Raw genomic sequence first — 19,087 nt, 5'->3', positions numbered from 1 at the left:
GAGTTTTTGTGTGTGCTGTGAGTTAGCTTGTCTTCCTGTTAAATTCATGTGCAATCTGCCGAATACTTAAAGTCAATTAGTCAATTGTTTTTTTTTGGTTCCCAATCAGGCAGCTGAAAATGAAGTCCAAAATCTGGACGTTACTGCAGAGACTCTGACACTTAATCAGTGCAGGACTCTTCGTCTGCACCATGCTTCGCAGATGCTTAAAACTGTGAATGTTGAGGTTAGACTAATTCACTGTGATCACTCAATACTGGCAATAAGAGAAGTGTTATGTCAAACTCAAGTTCTTATTTTTTACAAAGGACTTCCCACCTACCACGGAAGAATTGGCAAAGATGAAACAAAAGGAAATCGAACTACTGGAAGCTGAAGCCAAACAAACAGACTCCAGTATGCATTGCCTGGCTTGGAAAATCAAGTCATGTTTATTCCAGAGAGCAACCGGGACAACTAAGTACTTTTTTTATATAGCACCACAACATACTTGACAATGTCAGTTATCTATAGTTACTACTAGACTACTTGAAAGCACTTCTAATGTATTGTGGAATATTTATAAAGTTGTCCCACTTCTGCCTTTTGACAGGTTTTTCCATGAACACATCAAGCAGTACAAATGGGTCCAGTGCGCAATGTGTAAAAAATGGCTGCATTTTCAATGTGCTTCTTTGAAGGGAAAATTGACTTCGAAGAGTTTCTTTTGTGGATGCGACACACGTGATGTGTAAGTACATCTTCTTACATGTCCACATGTCAGTGTCAATCATTTTCAGTTTGTTCATATTAAAGGTTAAACAATAATATGTTTTACTCCATTTACGTTTAAACGAATAAACAATATAAATAATAAAAAATTGTCTAAAAATTGAAGGCCTTGGACATTTACCTTTTTGTAATTTTAAAGTGAAATATGTTAACATGCCGCGCTATTGGAAACATAATTTTGTCTTGAACAGAAGTGGCATCTTGGAGGCACTGGAAGGCATGTCAGGAGATATTATGACAGATGAAGAGATACAGGTAATAACATATATTATGCAATTTCTATAGTGGACTTTACAAAGAGTCACCTAAATGGCACTCAATATTCATGCGTGTAGTCTGGGCTGGTTACAACTTTATCTACATCTAAATAAACATGTATTTTTACAGGACTTGGAGAGAAACCTGCAGAGTGGGACTGTTCTCTCCAACAGAATGTATCTGTGGAAACATAAAGGATTGGATCCAGCCCTACGTCAACATTACAGTGAACATTTGACTTTGTTCAATGACATGAAGGTATGTAGAGTTCTATTTTTATGTCATTAGCATATCATTCCTGATATTTCAAGCATGGCAAACAATAGCCTTTGATTCATTTAAAATGTATCTTTAAATCATGTTATTTTATATTTTATATACCATTTTCAAATACATACAGTGTGTTTGGCAACGTATTGTATGTCTGCAAAGCATCAAATGTAACATTCATTCAGCGCATTGTTTTTCACAGTGTAATATATATATGATGATTACCTCAGACAGATGAAGCTGAGTTATGTAATATAGTTAAACACAATTGCCAGCTACACATAAACAGGCACTTTGGTCCTTAATATAAATACATTTGGATATTTAGTTTAAGGAGGTCTTTAAGTGCCTTAACAAGATGATGTAATTTCAATAACTCATCTCTTTCGTTCATGTGGTCGTTTTTTTTGCTTCTTTGCCAAATGCCGCTTTGTCATATGTCCTGTTTGGATTGCCGTACGTAGCTGTCCAATAATATGGGAGACCAACTCGCGCTTGTGCAGTGCAAATCGGGCAGACATGCAAATCTGTATACATATATTTTCACAGAGGGGGTCAAGGGAGAAATACATAAAACAATTAAAGGTAGGGTAGGTAAGTTTGAGAAACCGGCTCGAGATACACTTTTTGTTATATTCCATGGAATGCTCTTAACATCCCGATAGCAATGAATATCTGAAGTGCTTTGACAAAAAATCCATAAAAAAATGTCATCTGTGGAAGCAGTAGTACTGTAAAAAGCACGACCAATCATTTTAGCCGGCCCGGCTAAAATAACTGGATGGCCTACCTGCCTGTCAGCCTTCCATCTGTGCACAAACTTATCTCGTGCCCTCATTGGTCATGTGCGCGTTCGTGTGTGTTGGAGGAGGGGCTCTGTAAGGAAGTGGCAGATTTTCTCCGGTTGTGTATTTTCAAATTCTAGCGATCTCGAGCCGGTTTCTCAAACTTGCCTACCCCACCTTTAAGGAACATTATTATTTTCCAGTTTACAATTAGCAAGTTTTACACATTGTTAGGTCTCATATTGCTAATTTCCTCTATGTTTTTTAAATTACTTGTTACTTCAGACAGAAGAGATCATCCAGCGAATTGAAAACATCCTCTCACTGCCTGGAACTGTAGCTGAGAAGCAGCTTTATATATCAGGGGTCCTTTTGCCAGAGGTGAGATGATAAGTATTGGTAAAATAAATATAGTTACATAAGATAAAACACATCATAAGCCTAATTTCAATGTCAGATTTGAACATGCTTTTAATTACAAATATATTTGTTTAAAGGTTTTTATTCAGTGGATGTCACGGGAAAAAAAAATCTGCCGATACCAAGCAGAAAGTGTGCTTCTGGAGTGCACATCCAAGACAAGGACCAGGTATAGCCCACTTGCATTGTAGGCAAACATGCCTATGTGCAACATCAATAAATCCATTCTGCCAGGGACATGTAATGGTTATGCATATCAAGATTAAATTCATGTAATGAAGGAATGGCACCAGTTTCTTGACAAATAATTTTCCTTTTTCCAGAGCTGACATGACAGATGATGAGGCTCACATACCAGAAGAGGTAAGGCATTTACAAAATACCCACAAAAGATTAACTCAACAAATCTATTATGTGAATTTTGGCAACCTTTATATATATAAAAGCAGTGTGTGTGCTTTGTAGGCAAAGATCTAGGAAGATGTTATACAGTAGTTAGATTTGCAGTGATTTTATTTTTTGAATTCACTAAAAGATCATGGTATATTTGCTGGTATTCACAATAGAAATGGTAGGGAACTACTATTCATTTAAATTCAAATGCAACACACAACAACAACAACAACAACAACATTTCTTAGGTTATAATGTTATTGAATGTAAAGCAAGCCTTTTCAATTATACGTCAATCTCGATTATCAATCTCTGGTTATATTTGATACAAAGGTTTGTTTTAATTATTCAATTAAATTAGAAGTTGAGGTAAATCTGGTTATTTACTAGATTTACATTTTACAATTTTAAGCATTAGTTAAAGTAAAAACGTATTTTATTCTTGCAGGAAAACATCTTGATTACCCATATGAAGGCTGCTGCTGTTTGGTGCCAAAACACCGTTTTTGAGAAGGGACTAGAGTTGCCAATATCAAACAAGAATCATCTGAAGCATTTAAATAAAAATGTTCAACCAGAATTAAAATATTAAACAACAAAACAGATACAATGACATTAATCTGTTTAACGAAAATAATACAAATTAAGTACATATGTCTAGATTTAAAATAACACATTTATACATGTGTACAATCAAATATGACTGTACTTTGCCTAATTTATAAAGTATAAATCTTAGCATCTCACTAGCAGTGGCAAATGCAATCAGTTACAGCTGCCCTAAGTCTGTAGCCAAGTCTAATAACACCAGTGTACACGTTGCTGTGTCAATACATATATATATTTGTTCATTATTTGTCTTCACTAGTAATAATACACCTGGTTTATCGTAGCAAGCAGTGGAAACTCCCCTCAAGAAGCGACAATTGCCAAGGGCTTGCGTTGCAACCCTCACTCGCCAATATTTCTTTTTTATTACAATATCAGTTCGATAAAGTCATGCCTGAACAGCAACATTTTACACGATAAATACGGGTTTAAATAGCAGCATTTGCCACGGAAGGCGAGTGGCAGCTACCGTAAACCTTCTCTTACTCTGGCATCTTGTGGCAACTCCCGTTCAGCAGCGGCAGATGCCTCGGCAAGTTGTGGCATCTGTGTCAAGTTGTGGCATCTGTGGCATATGCCGGTGGCAAGTTGTGGCATCTGTGGCAAGTTGTGGCATCTGTGGCATATGCCGGTGGCAAGTTGTGGCATCTGTGGCATATGCCGGAAGTACTTGCCACTGCCTGCAGATGCCACGAAATGCGCTTGCTGTCTCTCTGAAATCCTCAGACACTCGCCCCGCCCCCTTACTGTGTATCGCTCACTGATTGGACGATGCAGCGCATGCACTGATCTGATGCTTCTTGACATGAGAGCAGTTTCCCAGCGGAGTGAAGAAAACACATGAAACTCACGGGAGTCACTCCTCAGTGTATACCGTGTTTTGTTTCAATTAATGTATCATTTAGTTACACATATGTGATATATCTGAACAACAAAGTGGTCAAAAATAATTTTATTCATTTATTGGAAACATTTTCATGATCGCTTTTTTCGTTTTACATTTTCATTTATTGTCATTTCCATTCAGTCAGTCATTAAGTGCTATTTAAAATGTTAATTAGCTACATATCCACACAAACAAACAAAGTGTGCAATCCAATGAATGTTAATCTAACTGGGTTTTGATAGACAACATATCTCTTTTTCTTCTCTCAATTATTTTATTTCTATTGTGCACTCTAATCAATATTAATCAAACTATTGTTCGTTTATACATTTTAAGAATGGCGTTTATCTTTTTTGAGAATGAGTTCTTATTTGATTTTATTTATTTGGGTCTACAACAAATGATACAAATGTTTGTGTCAGTAAATGTATACTAACAGAGGCGGGGGTGTTTGTGAAAACAACGGGGACAGAGCTGCTGTCAGACGATCAGCTGTGCAGCGTCATCACAAACGGACGTCGCTTCACGTGACGCTCCGGAGGAAACGACGTCCCATTGCTCTTAAAACTCATTTCCCTGCTTCTCGTGGTTTCCTTGCGTCTCTCCATGCTTCCTTGGTGGGAGGGACTAGTCGCAGGGAAACGACGCAAGTGAGGGACGCAAGGAATCCATTTAACCGAAGTGAAACGCAGCCATGGTCCTCGCGTCTCCTCCTCGTGTCTCTCGCTCGCATTTTACGGAGGCGGAGCTAAAACGCAAGGAAGGGACGCGAGTGAGGGAAAGGAGGAGGTGAAATATTCAATTGAGATGAGCCTACGGATTATTGTGGGAACTATTATTAGAGAGTTCCTTTTTTTTAAGGCGGGACTTAACATAGACTAACCAATAGGTACATAGGACACTGGATGTGCTCTGAAAGGTTGCTTCTAAATTCGTCATTCCCGGCAATCCTGTCCAATTAAATTAATGAAAGATCATTAGTCCCGCCCTAGGAAACCTCCCTGCCAGTCATAAACACGGTAGTTCAATAAAGCTCTACCCCATAGGCTAGACAGAAAGTTGTCACATGATGATGAGCGAATGATGAACGAAGGAGGGTTCTCTCTGACCAATGAGCGTTTAGGACGTAGACGGTGAGCTTATAAATAACAAGGTGACACTCTTTCCTCTCCTACATTCATTGACTGCCGCTGTGTGCTCGAGCAGATTATCCCGGACCCTCCGAAAGCCGTAGCAAACCGGTAAGATATGCCTACACTTCATATGTTCTAACTTTAGTCCGTGTTGTTAATGCATCTGCTTCTGGCATTAAAAATCGACCGTGCGAGTCGTAAGGAATCGTTTGGAAAGCTAGCTGTCATTGCTAACATTTGGTAGCTAGCAAGCTACGTCGGCCATTCAATGACTTGGTTGTGGGAATGAGCTCTGAAGCTATAGTCATGTGTGCTCTTCAGTCACCTATGTGACATGTAATGGAGCCATAGTGACACAAGAATTGGGTTTTGCCCAGTCCATGTGTCAGATGCGACGTTACTGCTGGTGCAAGTCGCGGGTCACACAGAACAGCGCGAGCAGGCTTCGTTGACAGGGGCTTGAATGTAAAATGTCTGACACTTTGGGCCTACCGAGCTCCGAATCACTCCGCTGCTACAAGGACATCCCTGTCTGAGACTTGTGGAGTCACATCTCCCGTTGCCAATGCACTACAGCACGGTTACGTTTCATTACAGCAGGGGTTGAACCTCGGTTGTCCTGGCCCAATGTGACCGTATGTGGCTCATTTTTGACCTTCAAGTCTGCAGAACTGGTTAGCTTAGCAACTTAGCTTAGCTCCTCCACTTCCACTGCTCTACAACCAAACCAAGGGCTAAGCAGGGGTCATAACAATGCGAGTTAACCTGCCTTATTGCACTGCCTTATTGTGAAATATATATTAGTGTTTCCACAAATCCTTTTTCACTTTGCCTCACAACTTCCTCGAGGTTTCATCTAATGGCGTCTAAAAGTGGGAGTGTTAAAGCCATTCATTGTGCAGCATGTGTGCACATTTAGCGGTTTATTTAGAGTTGATCCTTGCAGTAGTCTGTGCAATTGGATTAACCCTCTGTCTGAGCTGGACAGGAGCAACAGACCTGTTTCTTCTGGATCAACTTGTTGCTTGACTTGTCCTTTTGCATACTCTATATCCCTTCTGTGGATTGTGTCTGATTTAGCCAGGAACTGCTTTATTTCACATGGAAGACATAGGAGAACTACTTGGATGAGTGTTTCTCCTTTGACCCTGAGCTGTGAACATAAGGTAGCTTCTTTGTTTAGCTGCAGGTCAGAAGAAACATCAATGGCACAGAGCAGCAGCCTCCTTCTGAACCCTGTTCATTTAGCAAGGCTGCACAATTTCAAACATTAAGTGTCCCCTGATGAACAAGAATTCAATTTGTCCTTGGGACTCATTGTTTAAGCACCTGCAATGTGTATATAGTTGTAACACCTGTCTGGCAGCTGTTGGTGGTGTGAACAGTATTGATGATCTTGAAAGTGCAACATATGATTGCTAAACAGCTTTAACAAGTATCTACTACTTGATTAATTTAGAAGTGACTACATAAATAAAATAGCAACACATTCAGTGAAGAATAAAAAGGTCAAACTCCAAATGAAAGGAATTATCTAAAAAAACACTTAATATAAAGGGAGAGCAGAAAATGCTTGTATTTTGATTCAAACAAATGTAATTAAAATGACTTTAATTGAATAGTTTCATTCTTCAAACTGTCTTAATGTTCTTATACTGTTACTTTTCTCTCCAGCTTCCAGCCATGTACGCCTGCGCCAAGTTCGTCACTTCTCCAGCTGTGGTAAGTCATCTTTTACACCTTTCCAGAATCATGTTCTCAATACATGTTGTGATGGGAACATTAGTTGTAAAGCTTTAAACTGTATTGTGGATGCATTTAAACCAACCCACGGAACCCACAAGGTTTCATTTCAGTGTCATGTCTGTATTAACTTTTGGCATCCTTTGTTGTGTTCAAGGACACAGTAGTTATGAATCACAGCCATGTTTTGTCAGTTGTCTGTATGTCAGTTGCCCAGCTGGTGGCTGTCAGCCGACCCTGCAGCATGTAGGGCATCTCAGTCATGGAGGTGCTGTGGAGGTCAAAGGACCCTCTGAAAATCACTGCAGTGCAGTTGGGCACCTTAATGTAGTTCTATGGGTGATCATTATGGACATTCATTCTGAAATGTTATTAATGGGAAATAAACACTACATCTGTTTTGCTTAATGCTTTGCACAATTGCCTGCAGTGATGAAATGATAACCAGAAAGATTATGGGATAGATGCCATGGTAGAACAGTATAACAAAATCTCTTCAGATTGAGCAACCACTATGGAATCACTGTGTAGCTGGGTTCATCTGTTTTACTTTGACCTGTAACTTGAACACGTGTTAAACGTATCATTTTATAAATTTGCTTTTAAATTCTGCTGTTCATTATTTTTGACAGGATCCAGTGTTATGGATGTTTAAGTCTTTACTTCATGCCAGAAGGATTGCAGTGTTTATGCCCATTTTATACCTTACATAGCCGCTGATCCTATTCTAAAAATAACAATTGAATGCAAGTCTTTTAGTTTAACTTCAATGTGTAAAGTTTTAATATTTTGTAATTGAAAATGTTTGTCTGTCTCTAGCTGCGTGGGGGGTCCAGAATCCTTGCCCGGCCGGCCTCAGTCTCCCTCTTCAACAGAACTGAAGCCTCAGTTGAGCAGCAGGTCAGTTCCCCCCCCCCCCCCCCTTTGCACTCGGATGTCTTTGAATGGCTAGGTCTTGTCAACACTGAGCCAAGTACTGGGATGGGGATGGACATTAATAACAAATATAGCACTGTATCCCACTTATTGTAATGCGGATATACACTTGGATAGATTATCATTTTTACAAATAACTTTATAACCTGTAGTTTCGTCATTTCACCCACATCAGTCTGAGATAACTGAGAAAAGACTGAATATTACAGATTTTGGATAAAGATCTCTAAATAACATTTATGAACACAAATGTAGTGTGTTAAAGGTCCCATGTCATGGCCATTTCTACTGATCATAATTCCATTGTTGAGGTCTACTAGAATAGATTAACATTGTTCAATGTTCCAAATCACATTGGTTTCTCATACAGCATCTCTGTATAGTATGTGTATTCACTCTCTGTCCTACACGGCTTGTTGGAGCTCCTGCCCCCCCTCCCTATGAGCCCACTGTGCTCTGATTGGTCAGCTCGCCCACTCTGTTCTGATGAGTCCATCAGTTACAGCGGAACATCAGTGATTATGTGTTACAATGGCGTTGGCAACCAGAAAATGACACCAGTAAGGACAAACAGATGAGAATGCTGCGTGGGGTCTGGGTGCCGTGTTGGCGGGACGTTGCAGGGCTCGCTGCTGCGAGGAGCGGACAGTGTGAGCTGGATTACTGGTGTCGTTTCCCGGTTGCTGCGTGGGGTCTGCGAGACACCGCGGAACTCAGCCTGAGCACACACACTCACAGCCTGAGAAAAGATAAGGCTGTGTGTGAGGAGCTGTGGATTATTGTTATTGATTAGTGCATCAGTGTTTCTTAGGGTCAAAAACACTAAACTCATAACTTAAAATGAAAGTGTTTATTTAATAAAAGAGCACATGTTCAATGTTAAGAGTGACAGTAGATATAGATTAGTTGCAAGTTGCAATTTGGTAGAACATTTTTAATTTCAGGGGGGGCGCGGGGCTCCGTTGGCGGGGCCCCTCCAAGACAATGGTAGGGGAAACACTGGTGTGTGTCCTGAAGGAGTTTGTCCTCTCTGTCCTCAGACCCTGCTGCCCGTCAGCCAGTCTGCAGTCCTGAGCCGCTCCTTCCAGACCAGCGCCGTCTCCCGGGACATCGACACCGCCGCCAAGTTCATCGGTGCCGGTGCCGCCACAGTGGGTGTGGCCGGCTCAGGAGCTGGAATCGGAACAGTGTTCGGCAGCCTCATCATTGGCTACGCAAGGTAACATTTCAATACTTTTATTCACCGCACCTTGATGTGTTGATAGGGCAGTCTCAGTCAACATCTGGCCATCAGTAGTCTTGTGCATCCACTGAAATTGTATTTAGGTTTTTTTTATCTACCAATAATGCTGGCTGTCAAAAGTGTGTCCAAATATTAAAAACTAAAGATGACATTTAACATTCAAAGACCAAAAGTTCCTTCTTGATCTTGGAAATATGCATTTTAGATATTAGATCAGTGGTTCTCAACTGATGGGTCGCGACCCACTTTTGGGTCGCGGACATGAGTGAAGAAACATGATTGACAGGTCACAGAACAATGGGGGCTATCTACCCTTACCCACAATTTAAAGTAATTCTCACAGACTATCTCCTCTTTGCTCTTCTCTCAGTGAGGAGCAGCAAGTTCAGCTTCAGAACAAAGTGAAACACAAACAATGGCATAAAATATTTTAATATGTCGGGTAGTAATAGATTTATTTATTTTCTTAGAGTGTACCAGAATGCGTAGTTTATATGTTAGTATTTCTAAAAATCTCCTGGGGGAGAATCCCCCCAGACCCCCTGCTGGGGTTGGGTTTTCAGCATGTGTGCCTTTTGATGTTATACAGTTCAGCTTTGATTCCATCATCTCATTAAACCTTTTTTAAAACCATATTTTAGTTCTGTTAAGGGATATAAGGGATGCACTGTACTTAACTTTAATTAATATTGTATGCTGCAAAGCGTATATATTACAGCACAATTTGTTTTTGAATAGATTTCAGTGGTTCGAAATTTCGGGTCGCGATCTATTGACAAAGGAAAAAGTGGGTCTCTTGGCCTGACCAGTTGAGAACCACTGTATTAGATCATGGCAATACATTTGACTGGGCTTGGAACTTACTTTTCCAAAGTACTACCAACCTTCTTATTGGTTTGCGCAAGATTTTGTATCAACTTTTTTTTTGTGTTCCAACATGGTAACACATGGTAACACAATAATAACAGAATAGTCTCAGAATAGTCTGTGGTGGAGTTCATTTACTGTCCTTGAAAACCGATCATACACAATCTTAGGAACAAATGATAGGTAATGAACCATAATTGATTCCTTGGTCAAATACACATGCTACCCAGAGCTAGAACAAGTGACAAAGGGAAGCCATAGAGGCAAAAAGCATAAATGGATAAGTACATTTCTGCTCAGTTTTGCACTGGATTTAATCGATTGCATGAAAATGTATCTTGCACACTGACATTATGAAAGATGAGAAAAAATTAAGTTCAAATGTTTGGTGAAATGCGATTAATGGTTGAATTAAGAATATATTGGACATATACACGTTAGGGATGAGAACGATTATTCGAAATTATTCAGGTATTCTAATAATTATTCAGGTGTTCGAATATGAGTTATGAATATAAATTGGGAGGGATGCCTAAGTTGATTACATATCATCAAATTGAATAATTCAATGTATACGACAGTGCCATAGCTAAATGTGTTAGGTGACGTCTAAAGGTGTGTTTTGCTCCGCTCAGCGGGCAGAGCTGCAGGTGCTGATCTCTCTCTCTCTCTCTCTCTCGTCCGGTACTTCACTCGCGTTTATGTCCAAATCATGAGCGTGCTCCGCCGCCCCCTGTCAACACTCGCGACACATGAGTGGCCAGCCTAAACAACAATAAGCGCTGCTTGGCAACCGTGTGTGGCGGCAAAGTACATAGACATTTTGACAGGAGAGATTTAGTTTTGCCGGTATTCAACATATTTTACCAGTCATAGTCCGGTAATTATTTACACTCTAAGACGAGTCCTACACAACAGACATGGCGTCAAAAAGGAGTAATGTGTGGAAATATTTCGACCAGGTTAGTGAGTGCGGTGTAGAGTGCAAACTATGCCAAATTAAACATATATATACATACTATACCTTGCTATACCCGCAACCTCCGTTCCAGCTGAGAGGGTCTTCTCTACAGCTGGCCTGATTGTGAATCGCCTCCGCACATGAAAGCTGTAGGCCTATAGCTGTCAAACTGTGATCACCAGTTCAATGAATTTGACAAATTCAACTTTGTTTCTATACTTATTTGAACATGTATTTATTTATTTCCAAAAGTTATTGAAAAAATGTTCACCCAATTTTATTTTTTTTTTATAGGATATGTACATTTCGGTTAACCGTTTTTTGGGGGGTCGAATATTCGAATATACATTTGCTTTCAAATTCCCATCCCTAATACACGTACATGGCAATTATCCTATACCCAGCTGCTGGATCGTCTTGGGTCAATCTCTTATAAATATGGATATATAGAAATGGTGGTTATCGGGCCACTTTATCCACAGGCTTTTTCTTATTTATAGGCCCTTTTTGGTCCTCAAAAAATAAGTCTCATTAAGCTGCATGAATTCAAAAGATATGACCTGAAAGGACCAAGAGTACAGTACAAACAGGTCGAAACTGCAGTAGTGCCAATCAAACCCAAATGTGGGAAGAAAAACCCCACTATTTATTTGCCGAGCAGCCACAGATGCAATACCTAACATTCTCTGTAATTGAGGAAAGGTAAAAGGGATATTCTAATATGTCTTTACATGTAAATGGATTTGTTTAAGCACAAGAGACTGATTAGCAAATATCTGTTTTGTTTTTTGAAATTGACGTTTGATTAGCTGTATATTAAACTGTGCACCTTTTTGTCCCCGCCCACAGGAACCCCTCCCTGAAGCAGCAGCTCTTCTCCTATGCCATCCTGGGCTTCGCCCTGTCTGAGGCTATGGGTCTCTTCTGTCTGATGGTGGCGTTCCTCATCCTCTTCGCCATGTAAACATGGAACCACACCCTCGGAGCTACCCCTTCACCTACCCCTCCTTCCCTGTCTCCTTTCCTCCCTTCCTTCCATCCGGATGGGGGGGGTTTCCAGAACGGGAAATCTGAATGAGCCTATAGGCCATTCCAATCTGAAAAATATAAAAGAAAACACACACGCATCTGAAGTAAACAAAACCTGCAATCCTACATTTTTATGTTCCTACGCTTATTTTTGTTTTTCAAAAGTTTTATGTAAAACCTCACTTCAGTTGAAATAATCTGTCCAAAATAAATGGTTGGGATAACTAAAACATTGTATTGTTTTGAGTGCTAAGGAAAATTAACAGTTTCACATGAACGGAGAAAAATACAACGGGCAGTTATTTTAAATGTAATTTCTTTGGTTCTGATAATAAAAAAAATCATAGGTTGTCAGTCCAAACTGTTAATGTCCTCATGTAGAATCAATGTTTCCCTTTTTACCTTTCTGTAAAATTGTCACAAATGGTGGATAGCCTACATAATGATCAGCCAATTGAGGCGGTTTAAAAAACAAGGTTCTTGTAAAGCAAACCAAATGATCATGAACAACATGCCCTGTTAAATCTAGTAAAGGGTTAAGTGATTGAACAACAGTTCTACTTTCAAAAGTACTTCCATGTTGTCATTAACAGCTGCTTATGATGTGGATTGTTCAGCCAGTTCACTGTCAGTTAGGATAAGCTTTTCCTTCTGTATGATATGAATAACTTTTTGGAGTCATGAAAGTTTACTAGCATATGATAGGGGCTTTAACTATTTACACTACAAGGCCAGTCAAATTACCTCATTAGTGGTACTACCACATTGTCACAGGTTTATTTAATAGTTTGCACGTCTTGACAGTGATAATGAAATATATTGCTGGTCTTATCACCTCACATGAGAAAATCCCTAGTTTAGACCTTCACTGCCTGCAAGCACAGAATAAGGCGGTGTTTACACGAGAACGAAACGGGTTGTATCTGCTACTTTTCCCTCGCGTATAGCCCGTTTGTTCACACGTGGCCGTAACGGAACTGCGGAAACGGACCCCACAAACGATAACGGAATTATATGAACTACATGTTGCTACCCCTACTCTAGGTAGAAGAAAGCACAACCATGTTTTTTCATTACTTTAATATGTCTAGTTTATGAAATGGATTGTTGTATACAAATATTTTACTGCAAAATAATTTTTTTTGGTTAATGTTTGGGACTTTCCCATAACTGAAATTAGTGAAAATGTGGGCTCCTCTGAAGGGGCCCGTGTTGGCCTTATCCCATGTATCTCTGGAAATAATTATCAGAATGTCACCAAATGTGGCCTAAAGGTTCACAGAGAGGTAATGCATACAATAAAGCAAAGATTATAGCAATACCTTTTACCATCTTTGTAATATTAACACTTAAACACACATAAATCATAGGCGGAAATGGAATAGGACATTTAAAATGCAAAAGGTATGTTTATGCTTTTTTTTAAACTAAAGAGTCCAATCATCCAAAAATGTCATTTATATGTACCAGAGACTCTTAACTTTTCATACAAATAGTTTTTTTGACTATTCACTTCACCCTCTGCTGTCACCAGCCTCTAACAGCTAACCAGAGCAGCCAAAATGGCCATCAGAATGGGGCCCTGTGGGCGTACCTGTGTGAAGGGAAGGACACAAAGCATAGATTAAGAGATCAAAACATATATTATACCTACATATTATATATAATAATGTTTTTTATTATAATCATTATTATATGCTTTTACATAATCTTTGAATAATACTGTAGATATCCCATGAGCTATCAGGTCTCTTGGCATAATATTTTCACATGATTTAAATAAACATTTTCAATTATTAGATTGGATAAATCAAAGATTCATCTGAAATTAATGATATATGTTATATAGAGTATGTATATATACACTGGGGTCCTTTGTATGTGTATGTGTGTTGTATAGCCTAAATGTTATATAGCCTACTGTAAATGTATGGAATAAAAATAATGCATTCAAAATAAAAAAGGAATAAAACACAAAATAATGCAGACAAATAAACATGAATTATCCTCAATGTGAAACCAAAAGTTAACATGTTGTCTTGTTAGTACCTTACTACATCATGTTATCGTCCCGTATACAACTATATCAAAAACATTTTTGAACCCGAAACGCAATCTTTCCTTAAACATAACCAGTTTATGTTATTGCATAAACCCAGTAACATCTTGTTTCGACAAATATTAGCAGGACCATAGCACAACATTTGGACCCTGAGCAGAAGCATCCTCTATGGTCCCCTCAAGGCATCCACAGCTCTTCATTTTAGTATCTTTGAGTCTTTCATCACTTGTCCAAGGTTAAAGACAAGCACATCCAACTTACACATCATTTTAACTAGAACAATCTAAGATTAATAATTAATAGAATCATCAATGAATAAGTAATTATAGAGGGTATATGTATACACTGAGGCCCTCTGTATTTGCATATACTTGTTATAACCAATTGTTGTTATTCCATACAAATCAGTCATATAAGGATGACATTTAGCCTAATTCCTACTTTTAAGATGAACCTAGACGCTCCATAGAATACAATGAATAGTGATATTTTTCATGCTATCGGCGTCCTTAATAATGACAACTCACACATTTAACAGTATGCTATTTGTACAATTCAGCAAGTTTAGCCAATTATTTTTCTATCTAAGGGTCGTAGCACTACAACATCTCTTTACCTTGTACATATGCATGCTCTATGTGCCCCTACCCACATCCACAGCTACTCTGCTACCTTTGCGTCACATCATGCAATTCAAATTAAAAGCTGCAAGATTGCGTGATTGTGTGTCCGGTGTTGGAGGTTTGTCTTCTCTTGATCGCCTTTGTATCAGCATTTTGGATTGTTTGGATTGTAGTATGTACAACAACTGTTGAACATTCTCACCCTGCAGAGGAACAGGAGCCTTGGTCTTGCTGACTTAATCGTATCTGTGTGGGGAGACCGGGTCAGGTCCTGACTAAAGTGAACCCAGAGGGACCTGAAGCTGTTTTATCTCTCCCTTGTAGTCCCATTGAGGTTGATGGTGGAGCATCTTTTTCCTTGTAGCTCACTGTCCTCAATCAAGCTCCTTGGTTTTGCTGACGTTGAGATGAAGGTTGTTGTCACGGCACCAAGATGTCAAGCCTCTGATCTCCTCTCTGTTGGCCGTCTCATTGCCATTGGTGCCCCGGTGGATGACATCTTGTCATCAGCAAACTTGTCAATGTGTTGGAGCTGTGTGTGGCCATGCAGTTGTGTGTGAACATAGAGTAAGGGAGAGGGCTGAGCAGGCAGCCCTGAGGGGCTCCGGTGTTGAGGGTTAAGGTGGAGCAGGGGTCGGCAACCCCTGGCACGCGTGCCACCATTAGACGCGTTCACACCAAGTACTTTGCCGTATTTAGTGCCGGCACTCAGTGCCCCGGCATTTATTACCCCAGGGCATTTAGTACAGATCGCGTTCACACCGGAGTACTTTTCCCTGAGGGAAGATTACGCAAATGAGCCGCTGACGTCACTTCGTCTTCTTCTGCTTTGGGTTTACTGGCAGGCCGCAAACAACTTCACGGCGTATACTGCCACCCGGAGTCCCCGGCCGGAAGTCCCCGGAGTTGGGGACTGGCTTCAGTAGAAGCTGCTGGGACTCCCAGCAGCTTCTACTGAAGCCTTCCGAGTAAATCGCCAGAATGCCGACACCTCCTCATCTCCACATCTCCACCGCTCCCATGTTTTATTTTGTGTTGCCATAAGTTAGTCTCTCTGCGTTTGTGCACTGGGCGAATGCTAATGCTAATAATGCTAATGCCAGGATAATAAAATGGCAGCTCTACAAAACATTTCAGAGTTGTACGGGGCGTGGTTTGCAATTCGCCCAGCCAATCAGAACTGGGGCACTTTTTTTCCCCCAGGAAAGTACGATCTCTCAGCAGGCACTAAAAATGGGGGTAAAAGTTCCCGAGATTAAGTGCTCTTTTTGGTGTGAACGCGACATAAGTGGTACTAACGGAACAAAACGCGAAAAGTACGGTGAAAAGTACGGTGAAAAGTACTCCGGTGTGAATGCGGCTATTGGCACGTGGCACCGTAACCAGTGGCACACTAGGAATAAGTGGAATAAGTGTGCAAAATATTTAAATTGTATTTTCGGATCCTGAACGAGACCACCGCCAGGGCGCGTCTCCCCGTTACCTGCAGAAGGAAGCCATGCACGCAACGCAGCCCCGCTCTCTTTAACGGTACGTCCACACAGCAGCGTTAAAAAAATCTTCCACCGCTTCTGCCCATTCACTTTGAATGGGGTGACGTCACTTTGCCTCACTTTTCGCCGAACTGCATTGTGGGAAGCAGAGCGGAGCTTTCCAGTCATCTCAGGCTTCAAAGGTTGAGCAATGTTCAACTTTTGAAGCTTCTGAAGCTTTCGGTGGAAGCGTCAGCCAATCAAATCATATGCCAGTACAAGCTCTAGCCAATCAAACCGCTGCTTGTGTCTCAGGGGCGGGAGATTCATGTGATTTGTTGTTGGTCAAGCTTCAGACACGCCCGCCGGCAAGCTTTTTCCAAAGCCGCTGTGTGGACGGGCCGTAACTCCAGGCGACTTTCTACCGCTTTCCTCCGTGGTGCAGTGCTGATCGTTTCACCACGGAGGAAAGCACTTCACAAATTGCTGTACCCATAAGGAGTTTTTGCGTGGCTGTGTCTTTAGTTGAAAGCCCAGTGGCGATCTGCTCATCTCTCATCGAAATAATATGCTACAAAGGGGCTTCTGTTTCACAGACGACAGACCTCTGTTTTTCTGCTGCCTCGTTTCACTTCCAGAAACATACACACGCTCGCTCACTCTCGCTCTACCATCCACACACACACATGCACACGCCACACCCCTCTCTCTCTCTCTTATGCGGCTTTCACACCAGCGCTTTTCCCTTTCTAGCTCCTAGCTAGAGCTTTTCTGGTTCAGCTCCGGTTTCCCTTTTCAGCTCCCGCTCTGTTCACACCGCCCAGCTGCCGCTGCTGCGTCATGACGTCACTGTTTACATCGCTGATTTTCTCCCGAATGGAGCTCACAACAACAACAACAACAACGGGGGGGGGACTGCGTCGGGTCGATGATCGTGTTGCTTTTAATCATACGAAGCCAGATTAAATTAAATAACGACTTCTCCAACCTTATACTTTTCTCCAGAGTGCCGTGGTTCATTGTTTATTAATGTGTTTCAGCGGCATTTACCGACCGCTGCAGTGCTGGCTGCTCTTCCACGGGAGTTTATTCTTCCGTTAGCTCCGGGTTAGCTCACACGGCTCTAAAGTATTCACTGTCTGACTGTCACACAAGCAGCTGATACATATCCCCAGTTCCCCTTAAGTGAATGTGTGTCAGTCTGAATTGACGCTGTTTGGCATCACAACGCTGTTATGAAAGTTTCTCTGCTATAACATGGGTGATGTTAGCATAGCAACCGAAGCTAAACTGACTACTTGCTAAGCCGTTTTCTACAGGCACATTTTACCGGCGTATTTTTCATTATGATTCTACTTGTGATAGTCGGACATGACAACCTGTGCAGCCCATGTATTGATTCCATCCGATAGCTGCTATAATAACAAACAAAACGTCTGCCTGCTCTCCACAATGATCAATAACAGCGAACGGATGGTCAAAGTAAGGTACAAATAAACAGAATCACATGAAGCCTGGTTAGTGTTGCCTGACTTTATAAAGTGTGTTTTTTTTTTTATAAGTGTGTGGTTGCCTTCTAGTCACTTTGCTCAGCGCTACTGCTTGTAGGCAGGCATGACGAGACTCTTCAGTCGACCCATGTTCAGGGGAGGTGGGTTTAGTTTCCTGCACGCCTCGACGTAAGAGAGACGTAAGCGACGCCGCGTCATAGCTCCGAAGCTCTTGACAATTTTTTGGAGCTGGAAGTGAACCGCGTTCCGGAGCTATGACGCCGCGCCGCTGCGGTGTGAACAGGAAAAACCGGCGCTTTCCAGCTCCAGCTCCGAGCAGGAGCTGGAAAAGCGCCGGTGTGAAAGGGGCATTAAAGGGACAGCGATCTCATCTCACTCTGCATGACCCTAATATCATAACATGTGTGTTCTGGAGAATCACAGAACGGACGACCGTCCTTATTATTATGCCGTTTAAACCAATTATTTAAATTTGTTTGTTAAATTCAGCATCATGTAAGTTGCGCTGACAAGTCCACACACTGCTTCCCCGCAGCGAGGCTCCCCCCGCCCTCCTGTTGACAGTTCACGAGCGTCGAGCCCCCCCCCCCGGTCATGCAAGTGACCAGAGAGTGCCCGTAAAGGTAGCAGAATAGCTGTTGATGTCGGAAGGGGCCAATAGAGAATGCATAAGTACGTATGTATGCATAAGGTCAAACATTTTGTGCTATGACCTTTCTAACAATAAGAGTTAAAAAGATACAACTGGCTGAAATGATCAAATAAAATACTGTTTTGATATGTCAGGATGAAGGACAAGGGAAAGTCTGAAGACTATCACTCTATTCATTGTATTCTCTGGAGAACCTATGTTAATCTTGAATGTTGGAATAGTCATCTTTTTATGACTGATTTGATTGGAATAAAAACAATTGGCTATATCAAGCATATACAAATACACTGCTCAAAAAAATTAAAGGAACACTTTTTAATCAGAGAATAGCAAGTAAATTCAACTTCTGGGACATTGTTCTACAGTTAAGTAGAAGATGGGGTTGTTAATCCGTTGAAGCTGCTTTGGTGTTACGGCCCGTCCACACAGCGGCGTTGGAAGCTTCTTCCAACGCTTCTGCCCA

General features: G+C 41.0%; 1 protein-coding gene across 1 annotated transcript; it reads left to right on the top strand.

Moving 5' to 3' along the window:
- The first annotated feature begins 5,450 nt into the window (after positions 1-5,450).
- atp5mc1 (ATP synthase membrane subunit c locus 1) lies at positions 5,451-12,534 on the top strand. Its single transcript, XM_034113577.1, has 5 exons — positions 5,451-5,633; positions 7,200-7,247; positions 8,088-8,168; positions 9,245-9,423; positions 12,125-12,534. The coding sequence occupies exons 2-5, from the start codon at positions 7,209-7,211 to the stop codon at positions 12,237-12,239; spliced, it is 414 nt and encodes a 137-aa protein (XP_033969468.1). The 5' UTR covers positions 5,451-5,633; positions 7,200-7,208; the 3' UTR covers positions 12,240-12,534.
- Positions 12,535-19,087: the final 6,553 nt, after the last annotated feature.

Source organism: Trematomus bernacchii, unplaced genomic scaffold (assembly GCF_902827165.1).
Source record: "Trematomus bernacchii unplaced genomic scaffold, fTreBer1.1, whole genome shotgun sequence".
Lineage (NCBI taxonomy): Eukaryota > Metazoa > Chordata > Actinopteri > Perciformes > Nototheniidae > Trematomus > Trematomus bernacchii.
Note: the sequence above shows the minus strand (reverse complement) of the source record. Positions and strands in the feature narration are given on the sequence as shown.